At 41.6% G+C, this 23,304-nt stretch overlaps 1 protein-coding gene and 1 pseudogene across 9 annotated transcripts in view; one reads left to right on the forward strand and one right to left on the reverse strand.

The window, feature by feature from the left end:
- The window catches only part of Ccdc68 (coiled-coil domain containing 68), a 44,631-nt gene extending 24,969 nt beyond the window's left edge, over positions 1-19,662 (forward strand). For 7 of the 9 annotated variants that reach the window (XM_006526070.3, XM_006526076.3, XM_017317935.1 and 4 more), the window contains 6 exons: positions 6,156-6,238; positions 9,834-9,911; positions 10,575-10,680; positions 11,634-11,717; positions 16,964-17,040; positions 19,152-19,662. In XM_006526070.3, the coding sequence (XP_006526133.1) occupies positions 6,156-6,238; positions 9,834-9,911; positions 10,575-10,680; positions 11,634-11,717; positions 16,964-17,040; positions 19,152-19,209 (486 nt within the window). In that variant the 3' untranslated portion in view covers positions 19,210-19,662. The remainder of the gene's footprint in view (positions 1-6,155; positions 6,239-9,833; positions 9,912-10,574; positions 10,681-11,633; positions 11,718-16,963; positions 17,041-19,151) is intronic. The other 2 variants (XM_006526071.3, NM_201362.2) reach the window with 2 other exon arrangements.
- On the reverse strand, positions 3,075-4,065 carry Gm18528 (predicted gene, 18528; annotated as a pseudogene).
- Positions 19,663-23,304: the final 3,642 nt, after the last annotated feature.

The raw sequence follows: 23,304 nt of genomic DNA on the forward strand, positions 1-23,304 counted from the left end.
ATGGCCAACTAGGCCATCTTCTGATACATATGCAGCTAGAGGCACGAGCTCCGGGGGGTACTGGTTAGTTCATATTGTTGTTCCACCTATAGGGTTACAGACCCGTTTAGCTCCTTGGATACTTTCTCTAGCTCCTCCATTGGGGGCCCTGTGATCCATCCAATAGCTAACTGTGAGCATCTACTTCTGTGTTTGCTAGGCCCCGGCATAGTCTCACAAGAGACAGCTATATCTGGGTCCTTTCAGCAAAATCTTGCTTGTGTATGCAATGGTGTCAGCGTTTGGAGGCTGATTATGGGATGGATCCCCGGGTATGGTAGTCTCTAGATGGTCCATCCTTTCGTCTCAGCTCCAAACTTTGTCTCTGTAACTCCTTCCATGGGTGTTTTGTTTCCAATTCTAAGAAGGGGCAAAGTGTCTGGCGGCTCCTCAGAAAATTGGACATAGTACTACCGGAGGATCCCACAATACTTCTCCTGGGCATATATCCAGAAGATGTTCCAACCGGTAAAAAGGACACATGTTCCACTATGTTCATTGCAAGACTTTTAAAACACATTTAGCCTCTATGTTATCCCATCACAGCAAAGCTTGGAGTCACCTTCCTGGGCACAGGAGATAATGAGAAGACATGTTCTGTGCAAGTCTTTTGGGTGGGGGATGAATACTGGAATGATAGAGAGTATACTGAGCCTCTGTCTTACTGGGGACAGATGCAACTTCGAAGCAGAAGTGAAGGTGAGAAGCACACATGCTCAGAACACCTGATGGACACTGCCCTAGCAGTGGCCCCACACACAGCCTCACAATGCCTGATAGATGCTGCCCTAGCAGTGGCTGCCCCTGGGAAGGATTCATTTGCTACTCGCTTGAGCAAGGCCTCGCTCCAGCAAATAGCCATTAGTGCTGTGCGGTCTGGTAATGAACACATTACTTAAAACCTCCACCATCTGTCCCAGTTTAATCAGGAATGCGGCGAGAATGAATTCCAAACATACAGCAAGAAGCGAGCAGAAACGCCCTGTAAGAGCATTTTTTTTTTGCGTGACATATGTTCCTTTTGCTAGCCGCGCGATTCTGTTGGTTCACATTTGTTGTCTGGTGTCATTGATTTGCCTCCACGAGGATCTAAGGGCTCAAAGGCACTTCAGAGACCACCTACTTCCTTAACATTGGTCTACCAATGCGAACGGAACAAACAAGAAACCATTCCACAACCTCCCATTTCCACTTCGTAACACTCCCTTTTATAGCCTGTTTTCTGAGGTGCGATAAATTATAAGTTCTGTGGCCATTGAGATGGCTTAGCCCATAAACGTGTCTGCCTCTAAGCCTGTCACCCTGAGTTAGATCCCTAAGATGTGTATAATGGATGGAGATAACTCATTCCCACACACTGTCCCCTGACCTCCACATACATGTAGGGGCACACGGGTACATACACAATAAATACAATAAATGCAATTATTTTTTTTACAAGACTATATTCTGCGTTGTCAAGGTTGTAAATGTTAACATTTACAAAGTCCTAAATCAGTGTCAGTCCACGCTGATCAACACCGAAGGGGAATCCTGAGCTCTCAGAGGTAAACCAGGTGCTCACGGTGATGTGTTAGGTGTATGAGGGAGGTACTGCCAAGTGTGTGCGAGGCAAGTGTGATTCTATGTCATGAGGAGTTCATGAAGAGCCCGTTGCATGTACAAGAGCCCTGGCTAGGACAGAACACATTCTTGTTAGTTACCCAGTCTCTGGCCCTGGTGGTGAGCATTCATTAACCAGGAGAAAGTCCACTGGGAGGAATGTTTCTGATGTACGTTTCTCTGCATCCTATGAGTTTATAATATATGGTCTGTGGCAGTGTTTCAGGGGTCAACATCAACCTCATGATATAGCTGACATTTCTCAGAAATTATTTGAAGACACTTAGGGCTAACATGGAAATGGTTAATATAGAGTAACTTCTATGAGGAAAGATGCTCTAAGAAAATAATGTAAATAAGTTAGCATAATTAAAAATAACAACTCACACAGGATAGGAAGTAATTAGTATCTTTAAATTACTCTATATCGAAATCCACATATCTGTCAGGAAAGTGAGTAAGTTTCTCATCTCACACATTTTATCTCCACTTATTCTATCCTAACTGCATTTTAGGGATATTCATATAGTTCAAAACATGGCTCATATAATTAGAGAATGAATACATTTTTATTTAATTCATTTCTAATTTTGGAACCAGTATAATAAAATTTGTTTAAATAAGTTATTTATATGCATGTGTGTTGTGGACACAGAGGTGGATAGAATTCAATGTTGTGTTGCTAGTCTGGGTATATTTAATTAATATTCTTTAAAACAATGAGACTACAACTGTTTGGATCATCTTTTCTACCCAATAAAAATCTATAAATCAAATATGATGTGTAAGACCACACTTAGGCAAGGGTATCATGAGTTGAAGGGTAGTTTTGACTACATAGTGAGTTGAGGGCTAGTCTGCACTGCAACAGAGCTTGTCTCAAAAACAAAACAGAAGAAAAGTCTAGAATTAGCACATGACTTCAAAGAATTCGGGTTCTAGTTTATAAACAATATAATGAAACATGGAATTTGTCAAGCGGAATTAGATTCCTAAGACATGTATGGTGGAAGAAGAGAACTCAGTGCCATGATCTGTCCCCTGACTGCCAAACAGGTGCTGTGGCACATGTGTGCACACACAATAAATAAATAAAATCTAAGAGAATGGTTACATCCCATTATTATTGAACAATGGCCCAGCATGCCATTAAGATTCATGCTGTAGATTACTTTTTTCCATTAATTAATTAATTAATTAATTAACTTTACATCTCAGTTGCGGTCTTCCTCTTCTTAGCTGTCCTTCACAAGCCCCTCTCCCTCCCACCTCCTCTTCATCTCTGAGAAGGAGGAGGAGGTCCCTCCTGGGTACCAACCCAACCTGGTACCTTAAGTAACTGCAGCACTAGGCATACCATCTTCCATTGAGACTGAACAAGACAAGTTAGGGGAACAGGATCCACAATGCAGGCAACAGAATCAGGGTAAGACCCCATTCCAGTTGTTGGGGCACCCACCCAAAGACCAAGCTGTACATGTAGTACATATGTGTAAGGGTGTCAAGGGCTAGGTCCAGCCCTTGTATGCTCTTTGGCTGGTGGTTCAGTCTCTGGGAACCCCCAAATATACAGGTTAGTTGACGTTGATGGTCTTCTTGTGGAGTTTTTATTCCCTCCAGGTTCCTCAATCTTTCCCCCAACTCTTACACAAGACTGCCCAAGCTCCCTAATGTTTGGCTGTGGGTCTCTGCATTTGTTTCAGTTAGCTGCTTGGTGGAGCCTCTCAGAGAGGACAGTTATCCTGTCTGTGAATCCAGGCTGACAGATACAAACACAGCCTGAGGCTCCACAGTAGTTGAAGGAAGATGGCCAGCCTGCCATGTGTCTCTTGATCCTCTGAGAAGAACTTGGCATATCCCCCACCCCTCAAATCGGCAGGGGTTGCTACTGCATTCATTAATGTTCCTCTCACACAGGGCACTTTTGTATCCAGTGCAGCAGTGACAAATATAGCTATCAGCAGTGCCTTCACATGTTGTATCATTGTGACAGGACTTTGACCAAAGGATGAGGCATCAAAGTGTCACAGTGTGTCCCTGTGAATCCACTACCTGTGCAGCCGTGCTAGTAGTTGTCCCTTCATCCACACATAGAGCTCCATGGAGACATGACTGACTGGAGTGTTCATCCAAGCTGAGTTCACAGTGGTCTCCAAGGAATCCATGAGAACAATCACAAAAGTTAGCCCCAAGAGCATCCTAACCTGTGGCACCATGTAGACATGGCTGAGATCCACACCCATCAATTTCCAACTCATAGTTCACACCAAAATACTCTTGAGGATGGACATACATTTACCTGCCTGTCTCATTGAGGCATGCAGCTTCGTTTGTGCAGGGATCAGAAACATATTCATTCACTTCTTAAATAACAAGAGCATACAAGGGCTGGACCTAGGCCCCTGCACATGTAGCAGATGTGCAGCATAGTCTTCATTGCACAACCCCCCAACCACTGGAGCAGGGTCTTACCCTGTGTACTGGCTGGTTTTGTGTGTCAACTTGGCACAGGCTGGAGTTATCACAGAGAAAGGAGCTTCAGTTGGGGAGGTGCCTCCATGAGATCCAGCTGTGGGGGCATTTTCTCAATTAGTGATCAAGGGTGGGAGAGCCCCTTGTGGGTGGTGCCATACCTGGGCTGGTAGTCTTGGGTTCTATAAGAAAGCAGGCTGAGCAAATCAGGGGAAGCAAGCCAGTAAAGAACATCCCTCCATGGCCTTTGCATCAGCTCCTGCTTCCTGACCTGCTTGAGTTCCAGTCCTGACTTCCTTTGGTGATGAACAGCAATGTGGAAGGTGTAAACTGAATAAACCCTTTCCTCCCCAACTTACTTCTTGGTCATGATGTTTGTGCAGGAATAGAAACCCTGACTAAGACACCCTGACTCTGTTGCCTGCCTATGGATCCTGCTCTCCTAACTGGGCTGTCTTGATTGGCATCAGAGGGAGAGGATGTATGTAGTCTTACAGTGACTTGAGATGCCAGGATTCATTTTGCAATAAAAACAATAGCAGGTATCTCTTAAATTTTTGCCCAAACAATTCTGTGCACAAGGGTTTTCCACAAGACAGTCATTATTGCTTAGACATAGCCAATAATTTGGACAAGGACTGTGAAGATCTAAAAGACCCTTGCTTCTCTGGCCTCTGCCAAGGAATTGCCACTTGAGTGAATACCCCAGGGGAAAGGAGCTTCCTGTGCCAATGTCCTCATGGGTACAGGGGCTACCTGTGAAACTGCCACTGATTCCTGTGGAGGGAACCCCTGCCAGCACGGAGGCTCCTGCCATAAAGACCCTGAGCACGCTGTATCTGTCCTGCTTGTTATGCTAGAAAGCTCTGTGAGACAGATCACAATGAATGTGCTTCCAGCCCTTATTATAGTGGGACTGTGAGCCAGGATGGACTCAATACTACCTCTGCTTCTGTGTGCCTGGATCCCAAGGCAGGCATGCAGATTAATTTTCAAGTTTTGGTTAAAGTTTCTTAACAGTGATAAAATCGAGGGAGGTTAAAACCTTGGCCAAAGCTCCAAAACCAGACCTGTGGGTAGCAGGGGCTTTCTGGTTTCCGTGAGAGAGCATTGCTTTATGGGATCTTCATTTCCACGCTGTGGCGGGCAGTGATTTTAAACAGCATCGCACATGTTCTGAAACTTTGCCCATGCTGCCAGTACCAATTTTTGCCTCTTGCCGCCATTCCTGGTTCCCCCAACTTGGCAACTCAAACTCTGGTTACCCACACTGGGCCTTTCATGGACTTTGTCACTTCTCCCTCGGGGCGAACAGTTTGGTTTGATAAATAAATCACGGCATCTTTTCTCGGTCTTATAGTTTCTCCCGGATCCTCATTAGGAAGTAGTTTTGACATGTGTGGCCTCCAGCCCTCATTGGGCGTACATTTACCGTTTTACTACACAGGGACAGATGCTCTGAGAGCAGGTGGAAGCATCAAAGGCATGCAGTGGTGTCCTTGGGTAGCAACAATTCTCCTAATGTGGCAAAGAGGCAGGTGGGGAGGTATGGGAATTCACATCAGGAGAGGCCAGGCAGGCTTTGTACTCCAGGTGGCATGGGGAAGGTGGGTGGGCAAAGTTACACTACCACGGCTCCACTTTGGCAGTGGGCTGGAGAAGGAGCAAGCTCGCTCTTTCAGCTAAATGAATAAGTTATGGGGAGATTTTTTGTTTATTTTGAGACAGGCTCTCATGCATCTCAGACTGACCTTGAACTTACTATGTATTGGTAGCTGGTCCTGATGCTCCTGTCTCTACCTCCACAGTGCTAGGATTAACCCCATGTAGACCCCTGCCCATGTTAAACATACTAACAACACAGCACTGATCTACTTATGAAACACAAAGGACATTGCCTGACCAGGCTCCTTGGTGGCACATGGTTACTATGATGAGCTCTGAAGCACAGGCCATATTTCTAGCATCATAAAACACATATATTATAAACAGTGTGTGAATGCGTGCACACACAAAAACTGCATCTTTTTTTTTTCTCCTAGGAAAAGAAAACGCTCTTAGAGAAAAAATTGCGTTTAGAAAGCAAACTGTTCCAGCTTAAATCCAACGCTGCAAATCCAAAAAGGTTTGAAAGTCTAAGAGCAGCTTCTGATAGCTTTCCTGTTTGTGGCTGGGCTGGGCTGCAGGCACAATGGATTTATGAGCCTAGAACTCTGCCTCTCTACCTTCCTATTGCTATGACCCTTTAAGACAGTTCCTTGTTTTGTGGTGACTCCAAACCATAAAATCACTTCCTTGCTACTTCATGACTCTAATTTTGATACTGTTGTGAATCGTCATGTAAATGTCTGAGATGCAGGATCTCTGATATGCGAACCCCAGAGGGGTCGTGACCCACACGTTGAAAACTACTGACCCAAAGGGAGTTGAGGAAATAGGGTGAATGCAGGGGGATAGGACGGCAAACTCCTAATATTAACAGACACTCGGGCCAGAGGACAGGAGATTCCTGGAGAGCCACTTGCAGAGTTCATTCTTCTGACGAGTGATTTGTTCACTTCTCCATTTGCTCAATGATGCTTGGAGGTATCTTTATCCTCTGAACGTTCGTCTCTGTGAGTGGCTATCCTCGTCACACTAGCCAGTCATCAAGTGAACCTATGAGAGACTGGCACCCTTCATATTTCCATAGAAAGTAAAAGAAATACTATGGAAAGCAGCCTGGGTTTGTTGGGCTGGCTTGTCCAAATTCAAGCATTTCAACCGGATCTGTCTCAGTCCTTACTCACGGGGAGGGAGTAAGGTCACCACAGTAGCTGTCCTTCTCAGGTGTTCTTAGGGAGTCCTCTGTGATGGTAGGTCCTGATTCGTACCACATTTCCTGAGTCTTTTTTTTTTTTTTCATTTCCCTTTTGACTCTAAGCTTACTATAATCATGCTATGTTCTGATGCTAAGATACCACACAGTCTATGTTGACATCTTTGACCTTCTAGAACTTCAATCACTGGGCTATCAGGCACTACTATGAGTCTCCAAGGGACAAATTTTCATTATCCTTTATTTATATTGCTATACAGTCATGGATATCCTTATTCCTTTATTTTTTTTACTTCCCCCCTTTCCTTCTTCCTTTCTTATTTTATCTCTATTTTCTCATCTTTCTTCACACTTCTGCTTTCTTTCTGGATGGTAATTGCATTTTTGACCACTTATGACAAATTGCCAGAAAGAGACTGAGCTTTAAATTGGACACACATATTTGAAATATGCTATCATAGTATTCTGTTGTTATTTTCCTCTTTCCTATGAATAAACATGGAATCCAAGAGCAGAGGAGTGATAATGTACCGCTGTCTGTCTTGGTAAAGAAGGACATATGGACAGGGCAGCTTAGCCATCACTTGCAGATAGTCACCGTTGAGCTTTGGTTCTTCTTCTTCTTCTTCTTCTTCTTCTTCTTCTTCTTCTTCTTCTTCTTCTTCTTCTTCTTCCCCCTCCCCTTCCCCTTCTTTCCCTTCTTCTTCCCCCTTCCCCCTTCTTCCACCTTCCCCCTTCTCCACCCTTCCTCCTCCTCCTCCACCTCCTCCACCTCCTCCACCTCCTCCTCCTCCTCCTCCTCTTCTTCCTCCTCCTCCTCCTCCTCTTCTTCTTCTTCTTCTTCTTCTTCTTCTTCTTCTTCTTCTTCTTCTTCTTCTTCTTCTTCTTCTTCTTCTCCTCTCCCCCTCTCTCTCACACACACACACCCTTTTCGACCTTAAATGTAAAGATCTTTTCCAGGTAAAACTCTGGGCTTATGCAACGTTCCTTCCTATAAGAGTCCAGGTAGTCTGAATTTGATGATTTTCTTTAATATTTTTAAAAAGACTTTGTTTCTTTTAAGCAAACTTATTTTTTTTTCTATTAGTTCTGCTGAGTGCGAGCAATCTGTATGAAATTCTCAAAATATTTCTGAGGAAGTTTTAGAAGTTTCCTGGGGTGGAAATGAGTGCTTTGTTTCTAGAAAGGTAACTGAACATCCAGTCTTACTCAGTTCTCAGGCTGTAGACATCACGAACGCTTTTGTTCCTTCTTACTGTTTCTTTTCTTTTAAAGATTTATTTATTATTATTCATAAGTACACTGTAGATGTCTTCAGATGTGCCGGAAGAGGGCATCAAATCTCATTACAGGGTGGTTGTGAGCCCCCATGTGGTTGTAGGATTTGAACTCAGGACCTTCAGGAGAGGCAGTCAGTGCTCTTAGCCGTGGAGCCAGCTTTCCAGCCCCTTTTTACTGTTTCTAAGTTGTGTTAAGGCTCATTGCTCACTTTGCTAGGTGACAGCAAAAGGGAAATCAGTATAAATTGGACTCTGAAACTGAAGCAATCAAAGCTTGCTTAATGAGCCACAAATAAGAAATTTCTCTTAGTCTGTGGTTAGACAGACATAAGGAAAAGACAAAAGTTATTAATTATTATTATTATCATCATTATTATTTTACATCCCAACAGCGGTTTCTCTTCTCTCCTTCCTTGCAGTCCACACCACCCCCTCCACGCAACCTTCCTTCTGCCTGTCCCTATCCACCCTTCTGTTTCTCATCAGAAAAGGGCAAGTCTCCCATGGATATCAACTAAACATGACATATCAAGTTTCTGTAAGACTAGGCACATCCTCTCGGTTTAAGGCTGGACAAGGCAACCCCGTAGGAGGAAAAGGGTTCCAACAGCAAAAGAATCAGAGACAGCCCCTGCTTCTCCTGTCAGGAGTCTCGCAAGAAGACCAGGCTACACAATGATAACATGTACCCAGAGGACCTTGGCTAGTCCCACGTGTGGGCTCTTAGATTTTCTTAACACTGAAATTGACTTCCTGTTGTTGCTGTCATCTCAGGTAAAGCACTTTGCAGCTTACTTACAGCACAGCCATGTTTGCATGTACTTCTCAAGGAGAGCCTCTGAGCTCCCAAGTGCCCAGCTCCTCAGAAGGGGTTGTTTCAATTTGCTTTCAGTGTTCCCAGAAAGAGCAGAGCCTTGCATGTTGCCACAGAGGGCTTTGGTTACCCTTTCTTTCATCTCTGAAAACGTCTAATGACCTCAGATTCTAGTTTTCTTATTCCCCAGTATGGCAATGAAGGAGACGCCATGCAGACGAGCTGCTTACTGGCTTGGTTTTCATGACTTACCCAGCCTGCTTTCTCCTGGAACTCAGGACAACCTGCTTAGATTTTTATTAATCGAGAAAACCGCCTCCAGGCTTGCCCACGGGCCAGTCTGATGGATACACTTTCTCAGGTTTGCCTCATTCTGCACAAATCACTTCAGCTTGGGTCGAGTTTACAAACCCCTAACCTGCACACGTGCAGTTAAAGCCCTATGTCTCAATAGAGCACCCAGAGTCCTTGCTCTTTACTTTTCGGAGATGCAAATCAGACCACTAAGCACACCACTGTCTCTCTTTTTCTTCTCTATTTTGCCTTCACTGGAGGATCTTTTATGTTTTAGCGTCAACTTCCATAGCCTTCTGCAGCCTGCAACTTCCTCATACCCTGCACTGAGTTTAGAATGTTCTCTGTTGAGGCTCTACACCCTCCCACCCTCCAAATCTCTTCAACAGTTCTCCCTCTCCAGAGTCTGTGTATCCATCCCCCTGAGATGTCAGCTGACCTGTTTGCCTGTCCCCAGCCTTCCCGAATCCCAAGAATTGCAGACTGTCTAGTTTGGGGCTTCTTTCATTTTCAGTTCGGACTGTCTGAAGATCCAAGAGTCCATGGTCCTTGGTGTGATCATGAAGTGTCCTATCAAGGTTCCTTTGCCCTGGTAACAAACTTGCTTGCTGAATCCCAGAGAGAACTCAAATCTGATGTTGATGTGAACCAATGCATCGGTAGCCGTCCCTTGAACATGAACTTCAGGAACGATGAGCTGGCTGAGAGTTTACAGTCTGCTCTGTTCCAATCAGACGAGTATAAATGTTTCTACGGAGAATCCATATCCAGCCTATTTTCACTCCCAACTCCTTGCCATGAACATGGAAAGGAAAAACACATTGATGTATATGTAATTGGTTAATTCCCGCTGCCTCTTTCTAAGACAAAGACCAGGGTTTGCATTTCTGCTATGGACTGGACCCGTTAAAGGACCCGGTTACAGAAACAGAGGCTAACTACTACATTCAGTTGTACACTGGTCCAGGGACTCCAAACTCAGGTCCTCAAACTTACATGGCAAGCACTTTTAGCCAATGGTCTCTTTCCTCATCCAGAAGCAGTTTGTGACCTCAATACTTATCTCACTCATGGTCATAGGCAAACAGAGAACAGACCTTTTCCATGTTTGTGTGTGTGTGTGTGTGTGTGTGTGTGTGTGTGTGTGTGGTATGTGGATCCCTGGGATCTTAGCCACACAAGGCTCAACAGAAGTAGGGGAGGGCTGGGGTAGCAAAAATAATCCTTCACCCCCCACCTTTGTGTGCATTTCCAGTTGCCAGGATCTTCAAACGGAGATTTCCATCCTCCAGGAGCAGATCTCCCATTTGCAGTTCGTGATCCACTCCCAGCACCAGAACCTTCGCAGCATCATCCAGGAGGTCAGACCAACAAGCACATTTCTCAGATAGATCGAAGGTTTACAGTGCAAAAGACCAAAGCTGGACCGCTTGGCACGCTAGGCTCCATGGCTTGCCTTCTCACTGATGTACCCTTTTGATTTCTCAGGCAACCTGGCTCCGGGCTCCTCTTGTCTAGAATGTCAACTCCTTTCAGCTTCTATAGGAAGAGAGTTTGAGAAAGTGGTCTTAACTGCTTTTTAGATGTCTTAGTTGTACAAGCAGACGTGTTCTGAGTCAGATGTTGTTCACTATTATATGGAGGACTGTAGGGGATTCAAACCTTTCTTAAGCAATCAGACTTTTTGGAGTGTGTGTGTGATTTTTATTTTTATTTTTATTTTTTCAGTAATTTTGATTGACTATGCCTTGAGTATGCTAGCTAAGTGCTCCAGCACCGAGCCATAGCCACAGCCCCATTTTACTTGTATTCTTGAGATACAGTCTTCTTTAATTGACCACAGTAGTCTAGGAATTGCTTTGCAGTCCAGGCTAGCCATGGTTTGGAATCTTCCTGCTTCAGCTCTCTGGGTAGCTAGGCTTTCAGGTCTGACAAGACTTGACAGTTTCATACTCACATCCCCATAAACAGTGAATCCAGCTATTTCAGAGCGGAACCCTTTTCCTCAGCAAGTTCTCCCACAGTGTGAGATACCTGCTACCTGCTTCAGCCTTCCTCCATCTCTGAACCTGCTGGCTTTTTCTGTAGGCATCTTTCTCCTATAAATGAGAAGGGAGAGTAGTACCTCTGATCATTTCCTCCCTGGGTGGCAATTTGGCTTGCTATCTTAAAGTGGCCTGCTGGGTCTGCTCATGCTGTGGGATTGTGTCTTTCTGTTTGAGGAACATCATTTGACCACGGAAATTCTTGACTTATGTTAACTATCCCCCCATGGTCTGACAGGGTTTTTCAAATTGTTCTTCCCAATTTCTAGATGGAAGGACTAAAAAATACTTTAAAGGAGCAAGATACAAAAATTGAAAATTTGAAAGAAAAGGTCACTGTGCTTGAAGCCCAGGTAAGAAGAGAGTCTGCGCTGTATATTTCTGTGTTGGTACATGCCTGGGCATGTATGTGTAGATGTGTGCCAGTGTGTAAATGATAAACTACCACCTATGTATATGCTTATGCACGGTTTTGTGCCTATTTGACTTTGAATGTTCTTGTGTGTCATATTGCCTCTGACTGTGTCTCTAGGTAAGTACATGTACCCTGGTGTTTACACATGAGTCTTCCGTGTCTTTATCAGTGTATCTGAATATGCTATGCATGAGAAATTATAGCTCACTTTCACTATTACATTATGACTAATTTATTATTGAATAAACATTACCTTGTTTTTATTAGATTTAGACAGTAAATAAATGTTAAAGGTTCATCCGCATTGTCCCTGGATAGACACTGTATTGGCAAGACAGGACCATACTTGGGCTAAGGCTTGGTCAAGGCTTCTCTTGTGTAGACTCTCTAACCCGAGGGTAAGGTTTTTTGGCTCCTTTTCCCATCCTTCTTCCTGATCTGTGACTCCTTCATCCGCACCGATCCTGGATTTGCCTCCAGGCTTAATTACATCCCAAAGTCTGATACTGTTATGCTTTTCAGCGTTCCTCCATCTCAGTGTAAACTGACATGCTTTTCCTGGGAGTTGGTTGGACAAGTGGTGTGAGCTGGATTTCCTTCACAGTAGAAGATTCTCTGCAACTGCAAAATCAAGGGGTTGCCACGTGGAAGCTATATCAAAAAATGATTTTTAAAAACTTAAAATAATTTTACAATTGTACTAAATTCCACTTTCGTTAGTGTTGACTCAACAGTTCATCATGGACAGCCATTTTAAATTAAATATTATTATAAGGACTTTAAAATCAAAACAAAATTAAAAAAAAAAAAGCAGAAACAGTGTATTTTAATTTCCTGTGAGAGACAAGGTTTTGTTCCTAAGCAGTCATTTTCTCTCCTGTAAAACCCTTCCTGGCTTTTCACAGTAAGATTCCATCTGCTTCAGACACTTCACAGTGATGATAGCCTTCAGTGTTTTCTTAGATTCTCTGAGTATAGCTGAACCCTGGTCTTTATGTTCTGAACTTTTATTTTCTTTAGTAGATAATTTTTTTCCTTGTCAGCACTATAATCATTCCCTGGGAGCTATAAAAGCTATAAAAGCACAAACATTGTGTGTGTGTGTGTGTGTGTGTGTGTGTGTGTGTGTGTGTGTGTGTGTGAGTATGGTGTGTGCCTATACACACACACACACATGACCTGGGGCTTACTACACAACCAAGGCTGACCTTTAATTTTGGATATTTCTGCCACCACACCCTGCCCCCTGAGTGTTGGTTGAGATCATCTGTCTGTCTAAAGATTATAAGATGCTTAGGGTGGAACTCAGGACTTTGCGCATGTTTAATTATCAAAGGTACTCCAGGAGAAAGTCTTTTCCCCCCTTCCTTCCTTCTTTCCTTCCTTCCTTCCTTCCTTCCTTCCTTCCTTCCTTCCTTCCTTCCTTCCTTCCTTCCTTTCATATATTTTTAAAGTGGTGAATGAAATTCAGAGAAAATAGGAAAATTTTTAAAAGATACTCAGTGTCTTCATTACTGTTCTATTGTGAAGAGACACCATGACTAACTTTAAAGAGAAAGCATTTAATTGGAGGCTGCTTAAATAATTGGTCTATGTTCATCATGGTGGGGATTGTGGTAGAAGACAGGATGCATGGTAGAAAAGTACTTGAGAGCTTACATCCTCAATTGCAGGCAGAAGACAGAGCAAGACTTGACCTGGAATGAGTTTTTGAAACCTTTAAATCCATCTCCAGTGACACAGGTCTTCCAAAAAGGCCACACATTCCATCTTCCTAAATAGTCAACTAGAAACCAAACACTCAAATATTAGCCTATGGGAGCCGTTCTCATCCAAGCCACAGCACTCAGCAAACTGCAGGTCACTAGTACTAGTAGTAGATACTACTCTAGTATCTACTTAGGTGGTCAGATAAGTGTATGTGTAGGTACATGCATATTAATATGTGTAGCATCCATATAAACACTTGCATTTACTGATTAGAAGTGAATAGTTAGGACGGGAAAAACAATTCAGTAGTTAAGAGGTCTTGTTACTCTTACAGAAGCAGAAGCCTGGGATCCGATTCTCAGTAACCACATTGTATCTCACAACTGTCCATAGCTCCAGTTCCTGGGAAGCAAATGACTTCCTCCACCCTTGGAGAATACCAGGTGTGAATGCTTGGCACAGACATTAGATGTGCATACAAGTAAAGCACTCACAGACATAAAATAAAAAATAAATATATCTAAGAAGAACAAGAGATATGAAGTTATGTTAAAGTTACATAATAATGCATTTGTCTTTGCCGTTATCAAAGTTACTATATTGAGTGCTTTTGATTTTACTCTTAGTATTGAAGTCATCGACGTATTCCCTCATAGTTTTCATTTCATTTCATCTTCATGTTTGTTCCTTTCCTCTAACTGGGGGATAAGATTGACTCCTAAACTCTACTTTAAAAATATTCTGTTAGGCCTTTTAAAACTCTTTGAAATATCAGAAAAAAATTGTGCTAAACACAAGCCAAATAAATGTCTTTCTTTCCACTGCTCCATGTCTTTCATCAGCTTAATTTATAGTTTCAACATTCCATTCGATTCCCTGCATTTCTAACTCCCAATGATCCACTCATGGGGAATGATGTCTTCAGAAATCACTGCCTCTTCTAAATATTAAAGATTATATTACTTTAGGAAATCATTGTTACCCTTAAAATATAATTCATACAAAATGTGAGTAAAAAATTAAGTGTCCAAAGTGCTTTACCAGAATACCGTTGCCAATGAACTGCTATAGGATAGAGTCATGATAACAGTAGACATAGTCTGGCCAGTGGTGTGTAGGGTTGTAATGTGTGTGATGTAATGAAGACTTAGGCACATGGCTGTCTTAAGGGAAAAATTAGAAAAAGATTAGGAATGGAGGCTAAGATTGGATGAAGAATTCAGCATTCATGTTGAAGCTCGACAGTCCATGTCTCTTGCTTGTGTTTGGGACCCAACTTGAGTAAGTAAGGATTTGTTTGGGGGGAATATCCAAACAGCTTCCACATAATTGTCTAATCAGAGTACATTTTTATTCCAATGAAGGCTGTCAGTGTACGACTGTGTTTTCAACTGCTTAGTTGTGTGTGAGATACTGAAAACTATCACTTTTCTCAGTCTCATACTTGACCTATGGTATGAGCCTGCATTCATGTGTGCATACATTACATGGGTCTCCTAGTAGGAAGGTCATGTTCATTATCATTTTGTCATAGCGGAAGTATATTTTCAAGATGAGATGTACATGCTTAACACTTGAGATACGGCAATGAAATAGTGTCTAGTGACGCTGTCCCCTTCATCCATCTTAAAGCTCTCCTCAAAATGCTTTTTTTAAATTCTAGTTAGCCCATTATTATTATTATTATTATTATTATTATTATTATTATTAGGTATTTTCTTCATTAACATTCCCAATGCTATCCCAAAAGTCCCTCATACCCTCCCCCCCCATTCCCCTACCCACCCACTCCCACTTCTTGGCCCTGGCGTTCCCCTGTACTGAGGCATATAAAGTTTGCAAGACCAATGGGCCTCTCTTCCCACTGATGGCCGACTAGGCCATCTTCTGATACATAGCTGGACCTTAACTCACTACTTCTCAAAATCGACCCACCCTTAATGGGCTAGCTGTTTTTTTTATTATACTCATCTGTAGACACTTGGGTTCTGATTCTACGTGTCCTCAGGGATGGAGACTATGTAGAGCTCACAAGTTCCCAGGTGATATTGTTGACCCTGGGCTTGCACGGTAGGAACAACAGCCATGTGGTTTTTCCCTGTTCTACTTCACCAATTCCCCTTTGCCTTCAAGGTCCAGGTTCAGTCTCTATGTGTATGAAAACACCATAAATTATTCCATTCACTCTGGTTTAGTTTACATCTTTTCTGTAATCATCAGTTACTAATTGCTTTATGACATCTCTTAAGTTGTTTTTGATTTATTTTATCACTTCAATGATAATATGCATCCTACAAATTGAAAGAGAAATTTCCGATGCTGTCATTGGCTTCTTCACACCCCCTGGTATAGGATTAGTGATGTACATGTGACAGATACTGTATTACTGGGGTGGGTTGGGTATGAGGCTCAATGGCTAGTTCAGTTGACTGTTGATTTTTTTTTCAGTTACATTTTTATTATACCTGGACTCCCTTTAGATACTCTTAAATATCTGTACCTTTTGCAATCATTGCTTATTTACTTGGAAAATGAGGAGGCTGAGCTAAATTTGGTGGTCGCAGTGAAAAATAATGTCTTACAGGGAAAAGAAAATGCGCTGTTGTGTTAAATAGCCTGCCGACAGGCCACAGCTGGGTGTGAGGGCTGCATGCACTACCTGGGGTTTACCCAAAGCAGCTACTTTGTCAACTTGAGTTTATTTAGTCTTATTCTGTTAAAAAAATGTGTATTAACATGTGTATTAACTTTATATAATCTATATTATATATTATAAAGAATCGTTTAATAAATAATACATTGTCTAGAGCCAAGTCAATCATATGAAGGGGAATAATGTATATAAAATACCTGACAAAGGTCTCATATCCTAGGCATTCATTAATTTTCTAACTTCTATCAAAATTGATGTCTGTTCCTCAAAACTTTGCCTTTTGATGTCCGCTTTCTTAAAGCTATGGCTTCTCGGAATCAATATGTACCGTTGACCATATGTTTCTGTTTCTTATAGTAACTTATGTAAGAAAAGCAACACTGATAGCTTTACCAGGAGTATAGACATCAAGAAAGTTGAACATGCAGACACCATGAACTATTACGAAGATATTGTGCCTCTATTTTTATAGGGTTTTTAATCAAGAGCTTGCATCAGAAGGAAAATTATCTAACCAATATCATGTGTACCACTGAGATTATTTTCATTTGCCTATGAAAAGGAATCTTTATAAGCTCAAATAGTTCAATGGTTGAATTTCAGAGTACTATATTTTAACCCCTTGGAACATTGTGTAATTTTCAGGGTGCATTAACATATTGTTTGCCTTGGTTTTAATGGAATAATTATAGCAAGTATCCTCTATCTGTAGGCAGGAGGCTGGGGGGGGGGGGGGAGGGACAGCAGAGCATGAGCTTTGTGGACTGAGGCAATTTGTGGATTTGCTGTCTGATCTCTGTCCTTATGGTTTCCAATTTTAGAATAAAGAACTCAAAACCAGGGTGGCACATTGGACTGAAACACCTAGGACCTTGGTATCTAAGGCCGTCTCCACAAGGTAACAGTTTCTCCCTTTTTAGTCCCATCTTCCACCTTAAATTCTAGCCACACACTCCCTTAAAGACCTCCTCAGAGGTGTGTCTCCTCAGTTCTTCTAAACCCACCAGGTTGATGATGAAGATTAACCACCACACCATCTATCACCCAAATACTGTTCAGCATTGCCTGTTATTATCCACTACTGAGTACTTGAGGCTGGATAAATTGATACTGAATAAATAAATGCATATCTTCTCCCCCTTCTCTGCCTTAAGCCAAGCTCAAACTTAACTTCAGAACTTTCTCTATTCTCCTTCCTCCTCAGCTGTTCTCTTCTTTGTGCCATTAATGGATGTTTTAATCATGAGTTGTTAGCCGTTTCTAGAGTTTTCATTAGCTCTCAGCCAAATGGATTGTAAGTATTCCCAGGAAAGGACCAGGTCGTTCTGTTTCTTTTTATTTTCTGTACTGCTAGGACATAAAACTTCAAAAACTACCAGCTACCAATGGATGATTCCAAGCAGTGATAATGACCAAAGGAAAGCAATCAAAACGCTACTTCAAACCAGACAGATTGCTTTGTGTCTGGTATTTATTGTTGTTGGCTGAAGTAGAATTTGAATCTGGACTTCAGTCTCATTTCCATAAGCTTTAGGAAATGTTCATTTAAGAGAAAGCATAGCTTGTAATTACACGAATCATTTAAAAAGTGATTAAAAACTTCCTGTTCTAGCTGCTTTTGAATTCCACCCTCTGGTCCCTACAGGAAAAGGATCTCATTTTCTGAGACTCTCGGGCACAGGGCTGAGGTGGAAAATCAGACTCGCTATGATTAACATTAGTCTAGGAATTCAGACAGATTCATCTCTCTCTCTTTAAAACTCTTAGCAACAATGATTCAGTTTGCTAAGGCTGTACATAATTAGAGAGTAGAGATGAAGCCATTTTGAATCAAGTCCTCTCAGATTTCCAGGTGCGGAATTTTCAACTTGTTGGTCACTGGCATTGCAACTCCTAAAAAGAAGAAAGAATTAAGCCCTAGAGGCACTGAAAGAGAAAGCCAGCTTTCCCAGAGAAGGGAGGCTGGTCAGTTTTGTTCCTGCCTTGCATAACTGTTTTCTAGACCTTGATGAGCATCGTGTCAAAGTCAAGCGGCTTTGACTCCGGGGGAAATCCAGCCAGAGTGGGGTGGAGGAGGAAGTGCTGGGTGTACCTATTAACAGTGATGTATCGATTTACCATGATTTTGCATGGAATGTTGCAAAATCTGACTGGTAAAGAGAGATACCCTGGAAAGACAGTTTCATTGGTGCTGTCTTTTAGCTACATGTAATTAACAGCTCAAGATGACACTGTTAATGACGTCTTCTTTTTTCTTTCTATGACTTGGAAAAAGTCAATTAAGAGGAACTTCCTAATGGAAATATTGAAACTAGACATTTTTGTTTTGTTTTCAAAACAGAGTTTCTCTGTGTAGTCCTGGCTATCCTTGAACTCACTCTGTAGACCAGGCTGGCCTCGAACTCAGAAATTCACCTGCCTCTGCCTCCCAAGTGCTGAGATTAAAGGCATGCACCACCACGCCCAGCAAAACTAGACATTTTTTTTTGTTTCTTTTGTAAACATAAAAGTTCAAATGTTAAGGATATAAAGTCTGTCCTTCATTTTCAAAATAGAGTTGGGGAGCTGCTTTACGAACAGATGCAGCTACTCACAGCCAACCACTGGACTGAGGCTGGGGATCCCTATGGAAGAGTTAGTGGAAGGATTGAAGGAGCTGAAGGGCAACCCCACAGGAAGACCAACAGTGTCATTAATGTGGACGCTTGCATATTTCCACAGAGTTGAAAGGCTCCAACTCTCAACCTTCTCCTACACAGCTTCACACCTGCCCAGTTCAAGCTAGATACAATTGTTGATAATAAATGCTGTCTGATTCTACTATATCCCAAGGGGGATTCATCAGGACAGATACATTAATGGCTGTCTCTAAGATAAGATTTTGCAGTATGGTGGTAGTTGAAGCCTACCTCATCTAGGCCTAACCCTAGATAACGATGGTAGAGTTATTGTCTTACTAGGTTCTACCTTGTTCCACTTTGATAATTTATGGTTTTTTTTTTCCTACAGCGAGTTGAAGACTGAAGGTGCTTCTCCATATTTGATGTTAATTCGGCTACGAAAATGAACTGGCTGGATGCAGCTCTGATAGAGAAGGACTTATATAGATTTTAGTTATTCCTGAAAATGCAGTTTCAGCTCCAGAGTTGAAATGACATCACGCCAGTATTTATCTAAATGTAACTTAGTATACATCAATAACATCACAGGAAGGTAATATTACAAGCAATTCAACAAATGTCTACAAGAGAGAAGAAACTTTTTCCCCCAAAATAACTTAAAAAGCCAAGGAACGAGGACCTTTCCCACATGGAAGATGAATTCTGCTTTAAACCTAAAAAAATGAAATTTGAATCTGTATCGTCAAATATTTTACAAATGGGACTCTTTTAAGGTTGTAGATTTGACCTTTGATAGTGGTTTGTATATGTATAAATAAAGGGAAGTATGTAAATATGTATATGGGTGAATGATGTAATTTAATTCGACATTTAGGTAATAAATATCTTACCATGCCACAGTCTCATGTCCTTCCATGTGGTTAAGAGAATTGATAGATCTCTACCAGTTGGTATGAAGAGGAACTCAGAGAATCTTCAGGGCTCATTTGACACCAAACACTGCCCTCTGAGACAGAGAATGGTGGCTGCCTGGTCGCCTGGAAACCACTTTAGAATGGCTACTGCTTTTCAGATGTTCTAGACTGCCAGAGGAAAACCACCCACATAAACACATGGCTGTAAGTGGCCCACTTTCCTTCGTTACTGATTTTCTCCTTGATATTAATGCTATCTAAGATGACTATGTAGAAGGGTAGAACACAGTGCTATTACCACGTATTGCCATCATGATGTAAACAGTATAGTTCAGTGGAGCAATGGCTGCTATCTAAGCAAGGAGCAATCACAGTTCATGAGCTGGAATGTTTGGTCAGGTGTTTTTGTGAAAGTGTCTTCAGATTCTGATAGATGCTTCTATTTAAGGTGAGGCTTGTGAGTGCCATGGGTAAGAATGAACCTCAGGAGTGCTGACACTCAGGAGAGCGGGCCATGCCTCTGTTGAATAAACAGAAAGAGAGAGAGAGAGAGAGACAGAGAGAGAGAGACAGAGACAGAGACAGAGAGAGACAGAGAGAGAGATAGAGACACACAGAGAGAGACTGATACACAGAGAGACAGAGAGACAGAGACAGAGGCACTGGGTCATTCTCTTAGTTTGGGTGATTATCACTGAGATGAAATGCCATGACCAAAGTGAGTTGGGGAGGAGAGTGTTTATTTGGCTTACACTTCCAGATCATAGTCCATCACTGCAGGAAGTCACGACTAGAATTCAGACAGGGCTGGAACCTGGAAACATGAGCTGGTGCAGACACTATGGAGGGGTGCTGCTCATTGACCTGCTCGCCATGATTTGCTCAGCCTGCTTTCTTATTAACTACAGGGCCCCCAGCTCAGGGATTGCCCCACCCACAGTGTACTGTGCTCTCTCCCACTCATCACTAATTAAGGAAACAGATCTTATGGAGACATTCTCTGAATTGAGGCTTCCTCCTCTCTGATGACTCTAGCTTGTGTCAAGCTGACACAAAACTAGCAGGTACAGTCACATAGAAGGGAATTTCCCCTTAGGCTTTTGGTTATCCTCTCAAGAAAGATGCTTCCAATCTATCCAAGTGCCATGTGAAATACCTTGCTTTTTAAGTGTTTAAAGGCATGTACAAGGGAAAGAACATGGTGTTTTCATAAATCCATCCAGGCACTACAATCTTGGAACTGTTTCATAACTCATTTTTATGGTGTTTTGCTAACATGCCTATAGTTTGCTAGATTTTTAAAATGACTTTTAGATTTATTCATTTTATTTTCTGTGTAGGAATGTTTTGCCTTCATGTATGTATGTGTACCATGTGCATTCCTGGTGCTAGTGGAGTTCAGAAGAGGTCATCAGAGCCCCGGGAAATGAAGTTACAGATGGTTGTAAACCACTATGCGCGTGCTGGGAGTTGAATTCCATTTCTTTGAAAAACAACAACAACAACATGTTCTTTTAACTGCTGGGCCCTCTCCCCAATCATGTTTACTAGATTTTAATATACAAATATATTTAGGACATAATTATCCTATGCCAGGACAGTTCTAAGCACCTAGTATTAATTCTTTTATTCTTTCTTTCAAAACAGGTCCAAACTATTATCCCTGTTTCTGTAAGAGAAAAGAGATGAAAGGAATGAAGATACTGGCCCCATCCCTACAGTAGACATAGATTTGAACCTTTTGACTTGACTATGGATAATTCATTCTGCTTATTCAGTTGATGATATAAGAAGATAGTGCTCAGCTATGCTGATGTCTTTCTTCTTACTGCAGTAAAGAGACAACCAATTTTCTTGATGGTTGGCTGTAAGCATTAGCCCATGGAAGGTGGTCAGGAAGATAGCTTGCTGATAACAACAGTATTTCCTGAGAGGAGTAGGTCTTTCTTCTGTTAGACTACAACATCCTGAAAGTTCAATGTGGACAAATATATCTGCCAAGAATCTGCTTACTTTATACTCTCTAATTATGACTTTATGCCATACTGAAGAATTTCTTTGTAGTACATCTTGGACACATTTGTAAGGAGATTGAGACCTGATTTTTCTGGTTTGGGCATTCAGCAAGATAACCCATCTTTCACTGGTGCTAACCTAGGCTCCTTTTACACTTTTGAACATTGGGTTACAAGAAATTTGGGACTTTTAGATTATCTTATTCAACCAACTTAATGATCTCCATGATTTCCACTAGAATAATTTATTCTAAAGACACTGTTGTATCTTGCGTTGGTTCTGGTATTCTAAGATTTAATGTGAAACACAGTTTGACATTTTACAGGTGAGAAAGCCACTTGTGATGTATGGCTTGCTTGAGAAATATCTTTAGATTTCCCGAAAACAAACAAAAAACCAAAACAATGAGATGTTTCTGAGGTCAAAAACATTCAAATTCTTCAAGTTCAAGTGTGACTTTATAGCTCTGTCACTTACTTCTTGTGTGTGGCTCACTTTCTATATGGCTTTTGGTTTTATTATTTTTTCAGAAGCAAACATTACTAAACAATGAAAGATCACAATGGGGAACACAGTGTGTTGATATGCAAGTGGTATCTGCTAAGGAAATAGAGACAGAGACCACCCAAGCCACTCAGAATGGACTCAGATGGTCTGAATGCCTGATAGCCCTACTTTCCAAGTTACCAAGATGTCTGTAAGTTGCACAGTGTGTTCCTGGTTTCATGAGCTGGGCTGGCCTGCGGTGGGCTGTGGTAATAGTGGTCTGTGAGACATATACACTCCTCTAAGTAGCCCCTCACTCATACTCCTGTTAACTCCAATAAAATTCATTTGTTCATCAAGGTGAACTTGGGTGGTTTCCATACGGTGATCTGTGGTTGGTTTCCTAATTGAGGTGAGTAGATGTTTGATCTACTCATGTCTCCTCAGGAAGAGTGTTATTTTCAAAACCTGCCTCTTTTCCATGAATGCATAAATAGTTACAAAGTAATATAATATTTGTAACTTCACAAATTATATATTTGAACAATTGTTTACTCTATATGGAAAGAAAATTAATATTATGATGTATAACGTATTAAAATTGAAAGTTTTATGAACAAGTTAATTTTTATTTGATTGTCTGTGACTTATCAATAACTTAGGGATTTTTTTTTAAAGTCAATTAACATAAACTGAAATAGCTTCTCAAATTTTTCTTTTTGTTCTTGTTGTTAATTTTCTCTGACTTTCCCGCCCTCTAACTTTAAGATTAAGAAAGAAAAATCAACAAAGTTCAGATTTTCCTAGTACTGACAGTTGAACCTGGGGCCTTGCTCTTTTACTTTTTCAGACACCCAATCATAAATTAAATGACTACTCTAATCTAAAAGGCAATATTTATAACATACAGAGGAACATTCATACTTTCCAATTCTTTTATACTTCATCCCTTTGAAATCCCTACCTCTTAACAAGCCTACAAATAAATCTAAAACTCTCAGCAATGCTCAAGTACTCACTCCAAACAAAAGGCAGCTCATCTTGTATCAATATTATAGTAGCTGAGCTCCCTCCTTCCTACTTTTCCCCTAGTCCCTACCTTTTCCTTTCCCTTTCTTTCTTTCC

The sequence above is a fragment of the Mus musculus genome, chromosome 18 (genome assembly GCF_000001635.26).
Source record: "Mus musculus strain C57BL/6J chromosome 18, GRCm38.p6 C57BL/6J".
Classification (NCBI taxonomy): domain Eukaryota; kingdom Metazoa; phylum Chordata; class Mammalia; order Rodentia; family Muridae; genus Mus; species Mus musculus.